The sequence below is a fragment of the Elgaria multicarinata genome, chromosome 2 (assembly GCF_023053635.1).
Source record: "Elgaria multicarinata webbii isolate HBS135686 ecotype San Diego chromosome 2, rElgMul1.1.pri, whole genome shotgun sequence".
NCBI classification, from domain to species: Eukaryota; Metazoa; Chordata; class Lepidosauria; order Squamata; family Anguidae; genus Elgaria; species Elgaria multicarinata.
The window spans coordinates 179,393,921-179,410,395 of record NC_086172.1 but is presented as its reverse complement, the minus strand read 5'-3'; the positions used below and the strand labels follow the sequence as shown (position 1 = coordinate 179,410,395).

Genomic DNA, 16,475 nt, shown 5'->3' with positions numbered 1-16,475 from the left:
TTTAAAAAAAACCTTGCCAGTTGCACATTTCCCTCCTCCTCAAGAAAGTTTAAGGCCATGAACTTCTCTACCTGCTGTGATTTCATTAAAATCAGTTTAATAGTAAAGTCCCACACAGTCAAAGACCTAATGTACATGGCTGAGAAGGGGGAGAGAGCCTATACCGAATATCCTTGTTCACCACTTACTGGCAGGTCAGAAATATATTTTGAAATGAGGGGTGCTGTAGATTGATTATAGATTTGAGTTGCATTCAGTTGCAACAGAATTGCATAAATGTTTTTATGTCCCTGTTCCATTTCCTGGATGCCCTGCAATTAACTTGAGGGTAGGGTTGTTATGGAGAAGGCAGTCTTCAGCTTTTGATTATGTCTCTGCAGACCACACAAGAATTCCAGAGTACGGTGTCCATCCCTGACTTGAAATGTACAGATCAAATGTTTTGAATGCTTTTTACTAAGTTGGACTCAGTGTGTGTTCTTGATGGCATGCTGATGCCTGGGATTCTTTGACCTCCTTAATGATAATATGAGGACTTTCAGTGTACAGATAACCAGTGGATCAAGATTTCTCAACCTCATATCTGTAGTTCTTGCAAAGATTCAGCTATCTAAGAGCCTGGCCTTGGTTCGCTCGCATTCCCCCTTCCCCATCTCAACATGCTTGTTTGTTTGTTTTTAAATCACTTTGTTCCAATGGTTGGATCAGCTGTTTCAAGAAGGGAGCAGCTCAGCAGTCCGGCTTTACAGTCCACCCTCTCCTCCTGCCCTTGGCATTCCTCCACAAGACCTAGAATTGTAAACAGACCAGTTAGTTATTTTGTAAGAGTGTCTTTGCCTTTTTTGTCAAATTATGAGATACAAATGAGAGCTTTTTTTTTTCCAAACTCAAAAACAATGATTGTAAAATATGTGCTGGTTTATAGAACGTGGAACTTGGCAGAATGTCATGACAAAAACAGTTTGGCTCCAGCATGAGATCTGCTGTACCAGTGATCTTAATTTTTGTGAACTGCCCAGAGAGAATCATAGAACCATAGAATAGCAGAGTTGGAAGGGGCCTACAAGGCCATCGAGTCCAACCCCCTGCTCAAGGCAGGAATCCCCCCTAAAGCATCCCTGACAGATGGTTGTCCAGCTGCCTCTTGAAGGCCTCTAGTGTGGGAGAGCCCACAACCTCCCTAGGTCATTGGTTCCATTGTCATACTGCTCTAACAGTCAGGAATTTTTTTCCTGATATCCAGCTGGAATCTGGCTTCCTTTAACTTGAGCCCATTAGTCTGTGTTCTGCACTCTGGGATGATCGAGAAGAGATCCTGGCCCTCCTCTGTGTGACAACCTTTTAAGTATTTGAAGAGTGCTATCATGTCTCCCCTCCATCTTCTCTTCTCCAGGCTAAACATGCCCAGTTCTTTCAGTCTCTCTTCATAGGGCTTTGTTTCCAGACCCCTGATCATCCTGGTTGCCCTCCTCTGAACATGCTCCAGCTTGTCTGCGTCCTTCTTGAATTGTGGAGCTCAGAACTGGACGCAATACTCTAGATGAGGACTGTCTTTTTTGCTAAGTGTAAGCCGCTCCGAGAGCCTTTTTTGGCTGAGGAGCGGGGTATAAGTATGATAAATAAATAAATAAATAAATAAATAAATAAATAAAAATAACTAGGGCTGAATAGAGAGGAACCCGTACCTCACATGATTTGGAAGCTATACTTCTATTAATGCAGCCCAAAATAGCATTTGTCTTTCTTGCAGCCATATCGCACTGTTGGCTCATATTCAGCTTGCGATCTACAACAATTCCAAGATCCTTCTCGTTTGTAGTATTGCTGAGCCAAGTATCCCCCATCTTGTAACTGTGCATTTGGTTTCTATTTCCTAAATGTAGAACTTGGCATTTATCCCTATTCAATTTCATTCTGTTGTTTTCAACCCAGCACTCCAGCCTATCAAGATCACTTCCTCGTCCAAATCATTAATAAAAATGTTGAAGAGCACTGGGCCCAGGACTGAGCCCTGCGGTACCCCACTCGTTGCCTCTCCCCAGTTTGAGGAGGTTCCATTGATAAGTAAGAGCTTTAGCTATTGGGCGATATAGAAATATAATAAATAAATAAATAAATACGTATCTTTATAATTTTCGAACGAGAGTCACTTTGGCTCTAGACCCCCCCCCCCCCCCGAGGCCAAATAGAGGCCTTTCTCATCCACCACCGTGTAATGGTGACACAGGGCAAACCTTGCATAACCCACGGTCTGTTTTAGGGCTATGTGAGTGTTATGTTCACAACACGACAACGCCTGAGCAGGGGTTGGTGTGCTGTCCTGTTGTGTGAACTTGCCTGGAGGGAGGGAGGGAGGGGCAGAGAGGGGATTTTGTGAATCGCCCAGAGAGCTTTGGCTATTGGGCGGTATAGAAATGAAATAAATACGTAATAAATAAATAGGTCCCTCCAGCAGCCCTCTGACCTAGCATTGAAGAAAACTGTGCTATACAATGATTATAGGTTTTATTTATAGCAAAGGGCCAAAGTGGCTCCTGTTTGGAGATATTTATTTATTTATTATATTTCTGCATCACCCAGTAGCCGAAGTTCTCTGGGCAGTTCACAAAAATTAGGATCACTGGTATAGCAGATCTCATGCTAAAGCCAGAAGATGCATGTAACAGCCTCCCACTGTTGTTCTTCCATGAAAAGTAGCAGCAAGGAGCTATTACCAGGGGTGGAAGACTCACAGTACAGAGAAGGTACTTAACCAGAGCAAAAGTTTGTCACCCCCCGCCCCAAATTACATATGTGTATCCAACTGCTTGTCCATCACAGGAAAATTTTATTTATTTATTTATTTATTACACTTATATACCGCTCCCGTAGCCAGGGCTCTCTGGGAGGTTTACAGAAATTCTAAAATTAAGATAAAAATGAGTATACAAAATTTAAAATTCTAAAACACATAACATACACACATAAAGCATTAAAAACCGTTAAAAAACTAAACGTGGGTGATTAAGATGTGCCACCATATGCCTGGGAAAAGAGGAAAGTCTTAACCTGGCGCCTGAAAGATAGCAGCGTTGGTGCCAGGCGAGCCTCATCAGGGAGATCGTTCCATAGTCTGGGGGCCACCACTGAAAAGGCCCTGTCTCTCATTGCCACACTCCGAGCCTCTCTCGGAGTAGGCACCCGGAGGAGGACCTTAGATGTTGAACCTCAGATATTCACTTCGGGAGAGGTGTTCCATCAGGTATTGTGGTCCCAAGCCATGTAAGGCTTTATACGTCAAAACTAGCACCTTGAATTGGGCTTGGAAACATACAGGCAGACAGTGCAAGCAGACCAGAGCAGGTGTTATAGGGTCAAACCTTCTGGTTCCCAAAATCAATCTGGCCGCTGCATTTTGCACGAGCTGCAGCTTCTGAACCGTCTTCAAAGGCAGCCCTACGTAGAGTGCATTGCAGTAATCTAACTTGGAGGTTACCAGAGCATGGACAACTGAAGCCAGGTTATCCCTGTCTAGATAGGGGCATAGCTGGGCCACCAACCGGACTTTGTAGAAGGCACTCCGTGCCACTGAGGTCACCTGAGCCTCAAGTGACAATGATGGGTCTAAAACAACCCCCAAGCTACGAACCTGCTCCTTCAGGGTGAGTATATGAATATATATGAATACCCATATCATTTCTCCAGTGGGTGGAAAAACAATTTGTGATGGGGGCAGGACTTTTGAGTGAGGAAGAGGGAAGGTTTAAGCAGCTCCTGTGATTCCTCAATCCCGATGGCTGTTTTCACTTAAAAGGAAAAAGAATAAAATGACAGAATTATATACCACCCCTGTATAACTTTTAGTTTAGCCCTAATAGGTAAGAAAATTGATGGCTGTTGCCCTGTTTCAACAGTAGACATGTGATTCTGGGTTCTTGAGGTTGCTTCCATCTACACATCAAAGGATTTTTTTCTCCCTGTCAGTCATTCTAGTGAGAGATTCTAAACTTGCTCCTAATGCTTGGGCTGGAACTGTCTTTAACCTATGTAAACCACCCAGAGAACTTCACCTATGGGGCGGTATACAAATGTAATATTATTATTATAATAATAATAATAATAATAATAATAATAATAATAATAATAATAATAATAATAATAGTATTATTTATTTATTTATTTATTTAGAATATTTATATACCGCTCCTCATTGAAAAAATTTCGGAGCGGTGTACAAGGTAAAATGAAAATAAAAACAGAATAAAACAGTTAAAACAAAATTTAAAAAGAAGCAAAACAACAACAACACAGAAATCCAAGGCTGCATGTTAAAGAAAGGCTTCTTGGAATAAAGATGTTTTCAGGAGGCGCCGAAAGGAGTACAAGGTCGGAGCCTGCCTGACCTCCAGGGGCAGGGAATTCCACAGGAGGGGCGCCACCACGCTGAAGGCTCTTCCCCTGGTGGACTCCAATCGGGGGATGGATCTAGGTGGAACCACCAGGAGCAGGCCCTCGGATGACCTCAGTGACCGGGCAGGTTGGTAAGGGAGAAGGCAGAGCTCTCTCAGGTATCCTGGTCCCAAGTTGTTTAGGGCTTTGTACACAAGTACCAGAACCTTAAACCTGGCCCAGTAGCGAATAGGCAGCCAGTGCAGTTCCCTCAGCAGAGGAGTTACATGCTGGAAAGGGGCAGCTCCAGACAACAACATGTAAATGTATTCCAGTCCGTTAGCCGTAAGCTTGGGTCTGGAAATTCTGGCTGCTGTCCCTCCACCACAAAGCAGCATAGAAAGTGAGGGCAGTGTGATTCGCAATAGGGTTTACCCCTATAAATGCACACTACTCCTGCTTTTGCAGTGGGGAAAGTGGCAATTTAGACTGTGTTTGCTGAGTGTGCAGGTTAGTTGTCTGTTTTGAAATGCTGTTTGTGCTACAGTTATACGGACTAGTTCTCCAAGGGTTTAGCGAAGGACACAAAATTCCCATCATTTGAGAGATGGTGGCCACAGAGGCAGGGTGCTAAAAGTATAGACCTGCTATTGGTCAGTCTGAAGATGAATCTTCATGCTTGAACGTTTCATTTTGTCCATTTGCAGCCATAAGCTATCATGCAGTGCTCCTTCGCAGCCTCCCTTGACAAAAATGCAGCGTGTACGCCAGTGCTGAACAGTGGATTGGCTCCTTTATGTCATTAGTGTAGACTGCAAGATGGTTTTGGTGAAGCAGCTGGTTTCCTTAGAATCCCAACATGCTTTGTTTATAGTGATTGGATTCCAGTTGTCATGAACCTTCAGGCTCCATTGCTATCAAACACCTGTTCTGCTAGAGGCATATGTCTGGGTTCTGCATACATTTTCAGGTATTGCAGAAGAAAGGTATTTAAAAACAAAACCTCCTCTAGGTGAAACAGAACAACTTATATATGAATGTGACTAGCCAGTGCAGCTTCATCTGCAATGTTCAGATGTCCGTAAATTGCATACTGCCTCATCATTCTCGGCTCAAACCAGACTTAGAAAAAGGGAAAGTTTTATTAAAGTGCAAGAGAGTTTGGTTTTTCTTCTTGAAGAAAACTTCTTCTTGAGTTTGGTGTAGAGCAGTACGACAATGGAATCAGTTACCTAGGGAGGTTGTGGGCTCTCCCACACTAGAGTCATTCAAGAGGCAGCTGGACAACCATCTGTCAGGGATGCTTTAGGGTAGATTCCTGCATTGAGCAGGGGGCTGGACTCGATGGCCTTGTAGGCCCCTTCTAACTCTACTATTCTATGATTCTATGAAATCTGCTGCAAAAATAGGTTTTGATGGACCTGTGTGTAAGTTGCCTCCTTCTATACTCTAATGCTAAGAGTTACACATGAGGCCGAGCGCTTGTCAGGGCTGGCCTTTATAGACTGTCTCCTGCCCGTGCCTCACGTGTTGAACGTGTCCTTTGCACGTGAGGTGCTTTATTCCCCTCCTCCCCACTTGTAATGACCTTTTTCCCACCCAAGCCATCCCGGCTGGGCTGGTACCAGGTTTCTATTCATAATGGGCAAGTCCCATGTGCTCTGAATGCAGCATTTATTGGTAATACACTTTTGTGTACATAAATGGCCCAGACAAGTTGGGCAGTCTCTCTCAGCTTGCATTCTCCATTCTTAAAATGAGAGTAATACTATCTCACCTCACAGTGTTGTTAGAGGGGAGACATGATAGCAGTCTTCAAATACTTAAAAGGTTGTCACACAGAGGAGGGCCAGGATCGCTTCTCGATCCTCCCAGAGTGCAGGACACGGAATAACGGGCTCAAGTTAAAGGAAGCCAGATTCCAGCTGGACATCAGGAAAAATTTCCTGACTGTCAGAGCAGTACGACAATGGAATCAGTTACCTAGGGAGGTTGTGGGCTCTCCCACACTAGAGGCCTTCAAGAGGCAGCTGGACAGCCCTCTGTCAGGGATGCTTTAGGGTGGATTCCTGCATTGAGCAGGGGGTTGGACTCGATGGCCTTGTAGGCTCTTCCAACTCTGCTATTCTATGATTCTATGAGTATATTAGGAAAGCAACAGAAATGAAGAATAGCAGAGACATTCAGAAGAGACACTAGTTAACTTTTTGATAGTTAAATTCCATTTCAGCTTTTGCTTCTAAAATAGGTTTTCTCCCCCTGTTATTTTTTCAACTGCTCAGCAAGTCCTGCTCAACAAGCCCCCAACAACCATTGCTTTCATGATATGAATGGTGTTTTGGTGGGTGGGGGATGCTTTCAGACAGCCAACAAAAGCTGGGATTAATCCAACAGAGACTTTCCAGTGTGTAGGTCTTTAGAGAAATGGTATGTTATGGGGCCAACTGGTGTTGCATGTGGGGACCGACTTGCCGAGTGAATTTTCCCCCCTCTGTTTCTTTTGCCCTCTTAACTAACCAATAAACATAGTGAAAAATTGGCTTCTTATTAGGCTCATCATGACTCAATTTTGCTTATGTGAATGTACAATATAATTTATTTTAAAATAATTGAATGGGTATGCGGAGTTACCAAGTGGTCTGTTGCTAATATGGGCAACCAATGGTTAAGTGGAGTTAAATTGTATTTTGATCAGAACAGCAGCAGCACCATTTTAATGATATGAGCAAACTGCTGGCTATCTGAACCTCTGTTTCTGCTTTTAATAAGACCCCTGGATTCTCTAGTGCAAACAGAATAGTTGTTTTTATTTAAAAATGGTTTAGTGATAGTATTAGTGTTGGAATAGTCTCTCTGGACAAGATGGTAGAGAGAATAGCAGACGGCTTTCCACACTGGCCTAATTCCAACTGCGTTGAAATTTGTGGCTCTCACTGGAGTGGGAGCAAACTAAATAACAGTCTGAAAATCTAATGCTTGAGGGACTCAAGCGATGGCCTTCCCGACCACCATTTTGTGGAAGAAATATTCCAGGCTCTGGTAGCCAGGCCTTTTATTAATTTAACACAGAGTGACGATGAGGTCAAATATTCTAAAACTCTTAAGAATGAGAATGAGGCTTGCAACGCATACATAGCAAGAGGTTATAAGAAACTGACCACAAAGAGATTGTGCAGCTTAGACTCTCATGAACTATTTTAAGAAGTGTTGGTTTTGAGGCTGGGGAGCAACACACTCTGCTGAAATCCAGGCAGCTTATTTATTTCTGGATGTTCAGCCAAGAAAGGGAAAACTTTTTACCGTCTTTAGAAGGCTGCTTCAAATGTTAATTTCTAAAGAGGTAAAGTTCTTACACTGTAAGTGGGTTCACACGACATGATAACCGTAACCCATCATGGGTAACAAGCCATGGTGGGTTGTCATGTCGCCTGAACCCAGACTGCTTCCTGCAGGGTGGCTTGTTTTGGGGCAACAAGCCACCATGACACCCCGTGGTTTGTTCTAGGGGTTGTTCAACCCATAGTGGGTTGGCATGTCATCTGAACCTGGGACACCTAATTCGTCATGGGTTGAGGGAAGCAGTTAGTGCGAATGGGAGTGTAGGGTAGATCTCTGTGAAAAGGACTTGCTGAAGACTCGTGCAACTGTCCATTGGAAGTGGGGCACCCCCAAGTGTCACTGCAACACTTAAAATCCGAAGGATCACCTTGCTAAGGGGTGACCTTGACTCATTTCCCTGTCAGCTGCTGAATCAACCATGCTGTTGGAGTGCTGCATCATGTGCATTGCACGCGATGCAATGTGCATGATCCAGCACTCCAGAACAGAATAAATGACCACCCAATAGTGCATCCAGGTTATAAATTTTTACAGTTTTAAAAATAAAAAAGAATTAAAAACAAACTGATTTTAAAATGTGAGACATTTCAGTATTATACCTCAGCTTCAGTCACGTATAAGAGAATGCTACAGTGCCACTGAAGAGCTGAAGAAGAACCCATCAGGAACACACCAAATCTCAGTGAGGGAACATGGATTAACGACCAGCACCTCTATTCCACAACCAATCAAAAAGCATTAATAAGTAAACGTCATGGCTTGTTTCATCTCATCCTTTACATGTATATCAGGTTTCAGCTTATCAGTAAACATTGCTGCTTTAATCTTTCTGCTGTGGAGGTTCCATTCAACTGCTAGCTAATGTTGCTCTGCTAAGCTGTTTCTCCCTCATATGAAGCGACCAAGGTCTAGCACGTGTTTCCTTATGCTGAATATCAGCCAAGTGCTCCTTATATCCTTTTGGAAGAGGTCTCAACTTTAGTGAAGATCTCTGTGCTAGCAGTTGAGCGGCGCCTCCGAAGTGTTCTGCCACAAAGTCTTCCAAGATAAGCGCTGGAGCCGGCTGCAGGACCAAGGGTTGAGAACAACCCACAGTGAGCCCCGGTACCTTGTTCACCAGGGTGGGTTGTCGTGTCATGTGAACACAGCCTGTGACATATCATCTTGGTTTCATGTGGAGAGCAGCTTTCATGCGCAAAAGTGAAAATTCACATGTTTAGCAAATTACACTCATTTTTCAAGGGTTTTTCTTTCCATTATGGTAACTCATGGTGTGTTTTTTTATGTGGAAGCTGTCTCTCAGAAATGGCTCCCTGTGCAAATTGGGTCGTCATACGAGGATTTTACAGCTTTAGAAATATGCACCTGATTAATTTGATATTGAAACTCTCTCCTCACCCCACCCCACCCCACCCCAAAGCTTTAGCATATTCCTCCTAGAGATATAAGGAACAGCTTTCAGGCAGTACTTTTACCCAGTTGCACAGTAAAGAAATGTTCTGGCCAGTATGTGCAGAACCACTGAAATGATTATCATATAAGGGAAGCAGTAATGGCCTACTTCTGCAATATGCAACCTAGTGCCTTCCAGATGTTTTGGGCTACAACGTCCTTTATTCCTGACTATTGGCCATGCAGGTTGGGGCTTATGGGAACTGTAGTCTACAACATGTGTAGGGCACTATGTTGCCTAGGCCTGATTTCATTCCATTTCATTTCAGGCCAAAGAAGTTATGGTGGAAATTCTATGCTTCTCAGCAAAGGACTAGAGCTGGCAAGAACAGGTTAACTCCCTCTTCTTTTCAAGGCCAGGCTAAACACACGGAAGAACGTCCTTCTGAGAGGCAAGAGACCTCCTCAGTGTGAGGGTCTGCCTTCCAGCAAAGAGCAGGGTTAGGCAAAGGCTTGTATCTTTTTTGCGGGGAGTATGCAGTTTATAACATAAGCATCTTTCATTTCTACCCTTCTGAAATGTTGTGCTTTATCCCTGGTCAGTTATAGAGTTAATTTTACTCCAGTTGGCCTCCTCTGCGTTTCCTTGGATATTATTATGTTAACTTTTATACAGGTATACCACTTATATTTTTGATTTTTGCTATTTTGCACTGTCACATTTACCTATGTCACATGATGCTGTGTTACCAATACAACATTTCTGGCTAATGGCTTGGTTATGGTCCATTTAAGCTGCAATCCACTGTACAGCTTGGACTGCTTCACCTGATATTTTAGAGAAATGAATACATATGATGCGCTATATGGAGGACTTGAGCGCTGGTGCCATGTTCTTGATTGCATCCTTGGATATCTTCTTCACCTGTTTTTCACTCCTGTCACTCTTATTTCTGGTTCTTTCTTTGTCTCCATCTTACCTTCTGCCTTCCTTTCTTTCCTTCTCTGTAGGCTCTGATGTTCTTTACATCGGCCCAGTGAAAGGTGAGCCCCATGTGGGTAGGACTTCTCATCTCCTGTGACTTTCTTTTGGCTTTTTTCCCTACCTGTCTAATCTATATGAATCAGAGAATCCTCATGGCTCACGACCTTCTTGGTTACTTTTTACTCCCACAATGATAAACGCATTTATTACAAAATATGGGAAGGATGTTCTGGGCTTCTTTTTGATTGGGCAAATATTTAGTGCTGTTAAAAGACTCAGAGTTGCTTTGGGCATTATCAGAAGCAGGGGGTTTAGGGGATCATGCTTGGAAATCTGAGCTCCCCTGGTCATCTAGTGATGCAAGTTCCTGCTTTATATGTTATGTTGAAAACTGGAGTTGGTATTATTATTATTATTATTATTATTATTATTATTATTATTATTATTTATATAGCACCATCAATGTACATGGTGCTGTACAGAGTAAAACAATAAAATAGCACAACCCTGCCGCATAGGCTTACATTCTAATAAAATCATAATAAAACAATAAGAAGGGGAAGAGAATGCACCAAACAGGTACAGGGTAGAGTAAAACTAACGGTATAAAAGTCAGATCAAAACCAAGTTTTAAAAGCTTTAGAAAAAAGAAAAGTTTTTAGCTGAGCTTTAAAAGCTGTGATTGAACTTGTAGTTCGCAAATGTTCTGGAAGAGCGTTCCAGGCGTAAGGGGCAGCGGAAGAAAATGAACGAAGCCGAGCAAGGGAAGTAGAGACCCTTGGGCAGGTGAGAAACATGGCATCAGAGGAGCGAAGAGCACGAGCGGGGCGATAGTGTGAGATGAGAGAGGAAAGATAGGAAGGAGCTAGACAGTGAAAAGCTTTGTAGGTCAACAGGAGAAGTTTATATTGGATTCTGAAGTGAATCGGAAGCCAATGAAGAGATTTCAGAAGTGGAGTTACATGGTCAGAGTGGCGAGCCAAGAAGATGATCTTAGCAGCAGAGTGGTGAACAGAAACCAACGAACTGATGTGAGAAGAAGGAAGGCCAGTGAGAAGAAGGTTGCAGTAGTTTGCCTGTCACTCATGTAAGAAATAATAAGAGTCCTCTGATCAGGCTGAAGGCCTATCTGGGCCAGCATTCTGTTCCCACAGTGCTCAACCAAATGCCTATGGGGAGCCCACAAGTAGGACATGGGGGCAATGGAATCCACTTGCTCTTCCCCCCCCCCCAGCAACGGGTATTAAGAGGCATGCCGCTGGAGATAATACATAGTTATCATAACTAGTAGCCATTGATAGCCTTATCCTCCATGAATTTCTCTAATCTCCCTTTGAAACTGTCCATGTTGCTGGCCATCACTACATCTGGTGGTAGCAAATTCTATCATTTAATTGTGCATTGTTTGAAATAGTACTTCCTCTTGTCAGACCTGAATTTCCCATCATCTTGTTTGATTAGATGGCTGTGGCTTCTAGAATTATGAGAGAGGCCATGCAGTATTTTATGCACCTTTGTGATGCCCCTGCCATTTGCCTTTTTTTCTAACGTTCTCCTGAGGAGTGTTTGTCAAAAGCCTTTTGAAAGTCCAAGTCAACAATGTCTACCAGTTCACCCTTATGCACGTGTTTGCTGACACACTCAAAGAACTTGAAAAGGTTAGTCAGACAGAATTTAACTTTGCAGAAATTGACTCTTTTTCATCAAGACATCCTCACAGACTTATTCCCTGTTCCTTGCAGTATTGGAATCTGCTCTTGCTGTAGCTGTGTTCCCTACAAATGTTGAACTGTGGGGCTCTTAAATTTTATAATTGCTTTTTTGTGTTCAATGAGCTTTGTGTTCAATGAACATTAATAGAAGTATAGCTTCCAAATCACGTGAGGTTCCTCTCTATTTGGCCCTGGTTAGGCCTCATCTAGAGTATTGCGTCCAGTTCTGGGCTCCACAATTCAAGAAGGACACAGACAAGCTGGAGCATGTTCAGAGGAGGGCAACCAGGATGATCAGGAGTCTGGAAACAAAGCCCTATGAAGAGAGACTGAAAGAACTGGGCCTGTTTAGCCTGGAGAAGAGAAGATTGAGGGGAGACATGATAGCACTCTTCAAATACTTAAAAGGTTGTCCCACAGAGGAGGGCCAGGAACTCTTCTCGATCCTCCCAGAGTGCAGGACACGGAATAACGGACTCAAGTTAAAGGAAGGCAGATTCCAGCTGGACATCAGGAAAAACTTCCTGACTGTTAGAGCAGTACGACAATGGAACCAGTGACCTAGGGAGGTGGTGGGCTCTCCCACACTAGAGGCCTTCAAGAGGCAACTGGACAACCCTCTGTCAGGGATACTTTAGTGTGGATTCCTGCATTGAGCAGGGGGTTGGACTCGATGGCCTTGTAGGCCCCTTCCAACTCTGCTATTCTATGATTCTATGAGGGCCAGGATCTCTTCTCGATCCTCTCAGAGTGCAGGACACGGAATAACGGGCTCAAGTTAAAGGAAGCCAGATTCCAGCTGGACATCAGGAAAAACTTCCTGACTGTTAGAGCAGTACGACAATGGAACCAGTGACCTAGGGAGGTGGTGGGCTCTCCCACACTAGAGGCTTTCAAGCTGGACAACCATCTGTCAGGGATGCTTTAGGGTGGATTCCTGCATTGAATAGGGGGTTGGACTCCATGGCCTTGCAGGCCCCTTCCAACTCTGCTATTCTATGATTCTACGATTCTAACTAAATCTGGAATGCTAATTTTATTCTAACTCTCTTCTTCTCTCCAATTTAGGGAGCATTTATTCAAGCCCTGGGCTCTATAGCAAAACCATGACACCAACGTACGATTCTCATGACGGGAGCCCTTTGTCGCCAACTTCAGCTTGGTTTGGAGATAGTGCTTTGTCAGAAGGGAATCCAGGTATACTTGCCGTCAGCCAGCCAATCACATCCCCAGAAATCCTAGCCAAAATGTACAAGCCTCAAGCGCTTCTGGATAAGGCCAAGATCAACCAGGGGTAGGTTTTAAAAGCTTATTTTAGCAGCTTGTTTTTTTAAAAAATACTCTCTTGTAATGGCTAAACCAGCATTTTCTTTCTGTGTTGGCAGGTGGCTGGATTCTTCAAGGTCACTTATGGAGCAAGACGTGAAGGAGAATGAAGCCTTGCTTCTCCGGTTCAAATACTACAGCTTCTTTGATTTGAATCCTAAGGTATACAGTTATATCTGCTAGAATATGCTCTGCAGGATTTTCAGTGTGTGTGTGTGAGAGAGAGAGACAGACAGACAGACAGACAGACATGCAAACTATGATAGCAGGCGTAGCCAAAGTATTTATTTATTTTATTTATTTATTGCATTTTTATACCGCCCAACAGCTGAAGCTCCCTGGGCGGTTCACAAAAAACCATTCAAACCATATGAAACATGATATAAAATACAATATAAAAGCACAACCAGGATAAAATCAGCAGCAGTGCAGAAATACAAATTTAAAATACAAATTTAAAACAGCAAAGTTGAAATTAAACTTATAGACTGTTAAAAGTATCTCACATCCAGTAATAGTGCACAAACTCGACTGCTCTGTGCTTTTTGCCTGGCTGGAAACTGAATGTGTCCTTCCTTTTACATGCCCCTGCCATGGTTTGAAATTCTAATTCTATACTTTGGTTAAATTAGGCTGGCTAAGAAAGTTTGAATGCGTCTTGTAAAAATTGCATTTTTAATTTTTCGACTCCCCCCACACACACACACAACTGTGGGTGACGGAAGGCATGAAGAGAATGGGAGAAACAAGTATTTGTAGCTTTGGGGAGAGCCCCTCTGGTCATGGCAGCATCTGCTGGGCACTCCCCCAGCTCAGGAATGGAAACTAGCAGAGTGGTGGTCTGGTCTGTAGGCCAGCCTGGACTTCTTACATAACCCTTAGATAATTGCTGTTCTATGGAGCTTCCAGAGGTAGGGGTTGAATCAAGTGTGCTAGTCACCCACCATCATCCGGGTGATAGGCCAAATACTGGTAGCTGCTAGTTCACAGGAATTAACAGAATCAGCACAGCAAACATAGCTTGAAATCCCTACTATAGGAAGAAACTCATTGGTGAGATACTTCACCTACTGATTCTACGTGTTCAGAGGAGGGCAACCAGGATGATCAGGGGGTCTGGAAACAAAGCCCTATGAAGAGGGACTGAAAGAACTGGGGGCATGTTTAGCCTGGAGAAGAGAAGATTGAGGGGAGACATGATAGCACTCTTCAAATATTTAAAAGGTTGTCACACAGAGGAGGGCCAGGATCTCTTCTCGATCCTCCCAGAGTGCAGGACACGGAATAACGGGCTCAAGTTACAGGAAGCCAGATTCCAGCTGGACATCAGGAAAAACTTCCTGATGGTTAGAGCAGTACGACAATGGAATCAGTTACCTAGGGAGGTTGTGGGCTCTCCCACACTAGAGGCCTTCAAGAGGCAGCTGGACAACCCTCTGTCAGAGATGCTTTAGGGTGGATTCCTGCATTGAGCAGGGGATTGGACTCGATGGCCTTGTAGACCCCTTCCAACTCTGCTATTCTATGATTCTATGATGCCTGGAAGAACCACTAGATAGGTAGACAGTATTGATAAGGCAAAGTTTAATTGTGAATAAGACTAGAAAATATAAGATTGGGAAACAAATAATTTAAAAACATTTAGGATAGGTGGTTTCTTTTGAGATGTCTTTGTATTATAGCAGTGAATCTTAATGACTGAAAATTGAGGCTTGTAGCTATATTGGCCCCGAGTGAGCTGGAAAGTTTATGTTGAGGTTCTGACTCTTCTGGCGAGTGAACAAACTCTGGTATTTCAAACTGACACAGCATTTGATTAACAAGGAGCAGCTAAGGCTTTTAAAGGGCTTAATGATAGCTTGTCAGGATAATGTGTCAATTACTAAAAAGTCAAAAGTGCTCCCAAGTCATGATTCTGTACCAATGCTTTGGTTATGTCCTAATAGTACGATGCAATCAGAATCAACCAGCTGTTTGAACAGTCAAAATGGGCTATTCTTTTGGAAGAAATAGAGTGCACGGAGGAGGAGATGATGATGTTTGCAGCATTGCAGGTAAGTGGAAAGATCAGAGATCCAAACCTTTTCTAAGCTCTTACCGTATTTCTTCGATTCCAAGACGCCATCGATTCTAAGACGCACCCCATTTTTAGAGATGTTTATATGGGGGGGAAAGTATTCTGCCATGCCTGGCAAAGCCTGGGCATGGGGAGCGGATTGCGGGCAGGTAAGGAAAGAGATGTGGCCAATTCTTACTGGGCCAACGGTTTTGGCGCCACAGGGCTGGGACAGGTTACAAGTAAGCCAAAACCGAGGCATTTTCCCTTAATGTCACAGGCCCACGTTGCCTGGTGGGCTGGGCCCTGCCAGGCGGAGGGTACCTGCTGGGGGTGGGGGCCAACCGGGGAGCACGTGCAAGGGCCTGGAGGCTTTACCAGCTGCCACCACTTCTTGTGGGGAGGGGGAGGGGGTCGTTCGCAAGGCGCCCACCTTTGGGCCAGCTCCAGCTGCGTTGCGGAGGGGCCTCTTCCAGGCATGGCTAGATGGGCCGTGGAAACTCCCTGAGGCACGAAGGAGCCGGCCGCACGTGCACTGCCGCCCTGGCCCAGCGGTGGTGGAGAGACCCCCCTGCCCCGCAGGCGCCCCGGGCTACTCTCCCACACATGTCGATTGAGAACGGTGCAACTGCAAGTCCCGGAGCGTGTCCCGCCCGCACCCCAGCCCAGCAACTCACCTCCCGGGCGTTGCTTCCGTCTTCCCGGCCGGCGCTGCTGCGCCTTCTCCTCCGCACAGAACCAGCAGCCGCAGCTGTGGCAGAGAAGTTGGCGGTGCTCGCCCGCCTCGCACAACCCTCTGCGGCGCCTGCCCGTCTGCCCCGGCCCCATGCGCGAGGCGAGGCGCGTGCCAGGCCCGACCTGGCCGGAGCCTCACAGCCATGCCCACTGGGCCCAACCCGGCCAGCTGTGCTCAGGGTGCGGCGGGCAGGGCCCGCTTAGGGCTCGGAGCTCCGTTGGCGCATGTGTGAGCCTGGTTAGCACAAATTGGCCCAGGGCAGCCGCGGATCGTCGCTGAGGCCCCCAATCAGGCCACGCACATTCCCCAGCCTACATTGTGAGTGCAGAGCCGCTTAGGTGCTCAACAAGCCCTTGAGCCGCCTGGGCATTGAGAGCAGGGTGGAGGGATAATGGTGCACTTTGCAGGCGATTCTAAGATGCCATCGATTCTAAGACGCCGCCCGTTTTTAGAGATGTTTATATTGGGGGGGGAAGTGTGTCTTAGACTCGAAGAAATACGGTAACTCTTGCCATCTTAACATATATTGGCTCTATAGAAAATGCTGGAGCCTTTGACATA

General features: G+C 44.8%; 1 protein-coding gene across 2 annotated transcripts in view; it reads left to right on the top strand.

Annotated features, from left to right (window-relative positions):
• The window catches only part of FERMT2 (FERM domain containing kindlin 2), a 121,010-nt gene that overhangs the window by 72,218 nt on the left and 32,317 nt on the right, over positions 1–16,475 (top strand). Inside the window, exons 5-8 of one of the 2 annotated variants that reach the window (XM_063118198.1) lie at positions 10,111–10,143; positions 12,865–13,090; positions 13,182–13,284; positions 15,069–15,176. In XM_063118198.1, coding sequence (XP_062974268.1) covers positions 10,111–10,143; positions 12,865–13,090; positions 13,182–13,284; positions 15,069–15,176 — 470 coding nt within the window. The remainder of the gene's footprint in view (positions 1–10,110; positions 10,144–12,864; positions 13,091–13,181; positions 13,285–15,068; positions 15,177–16,475) is intronic. The other variant, XM_063118199.1, reaches the window with a different exon arrangement.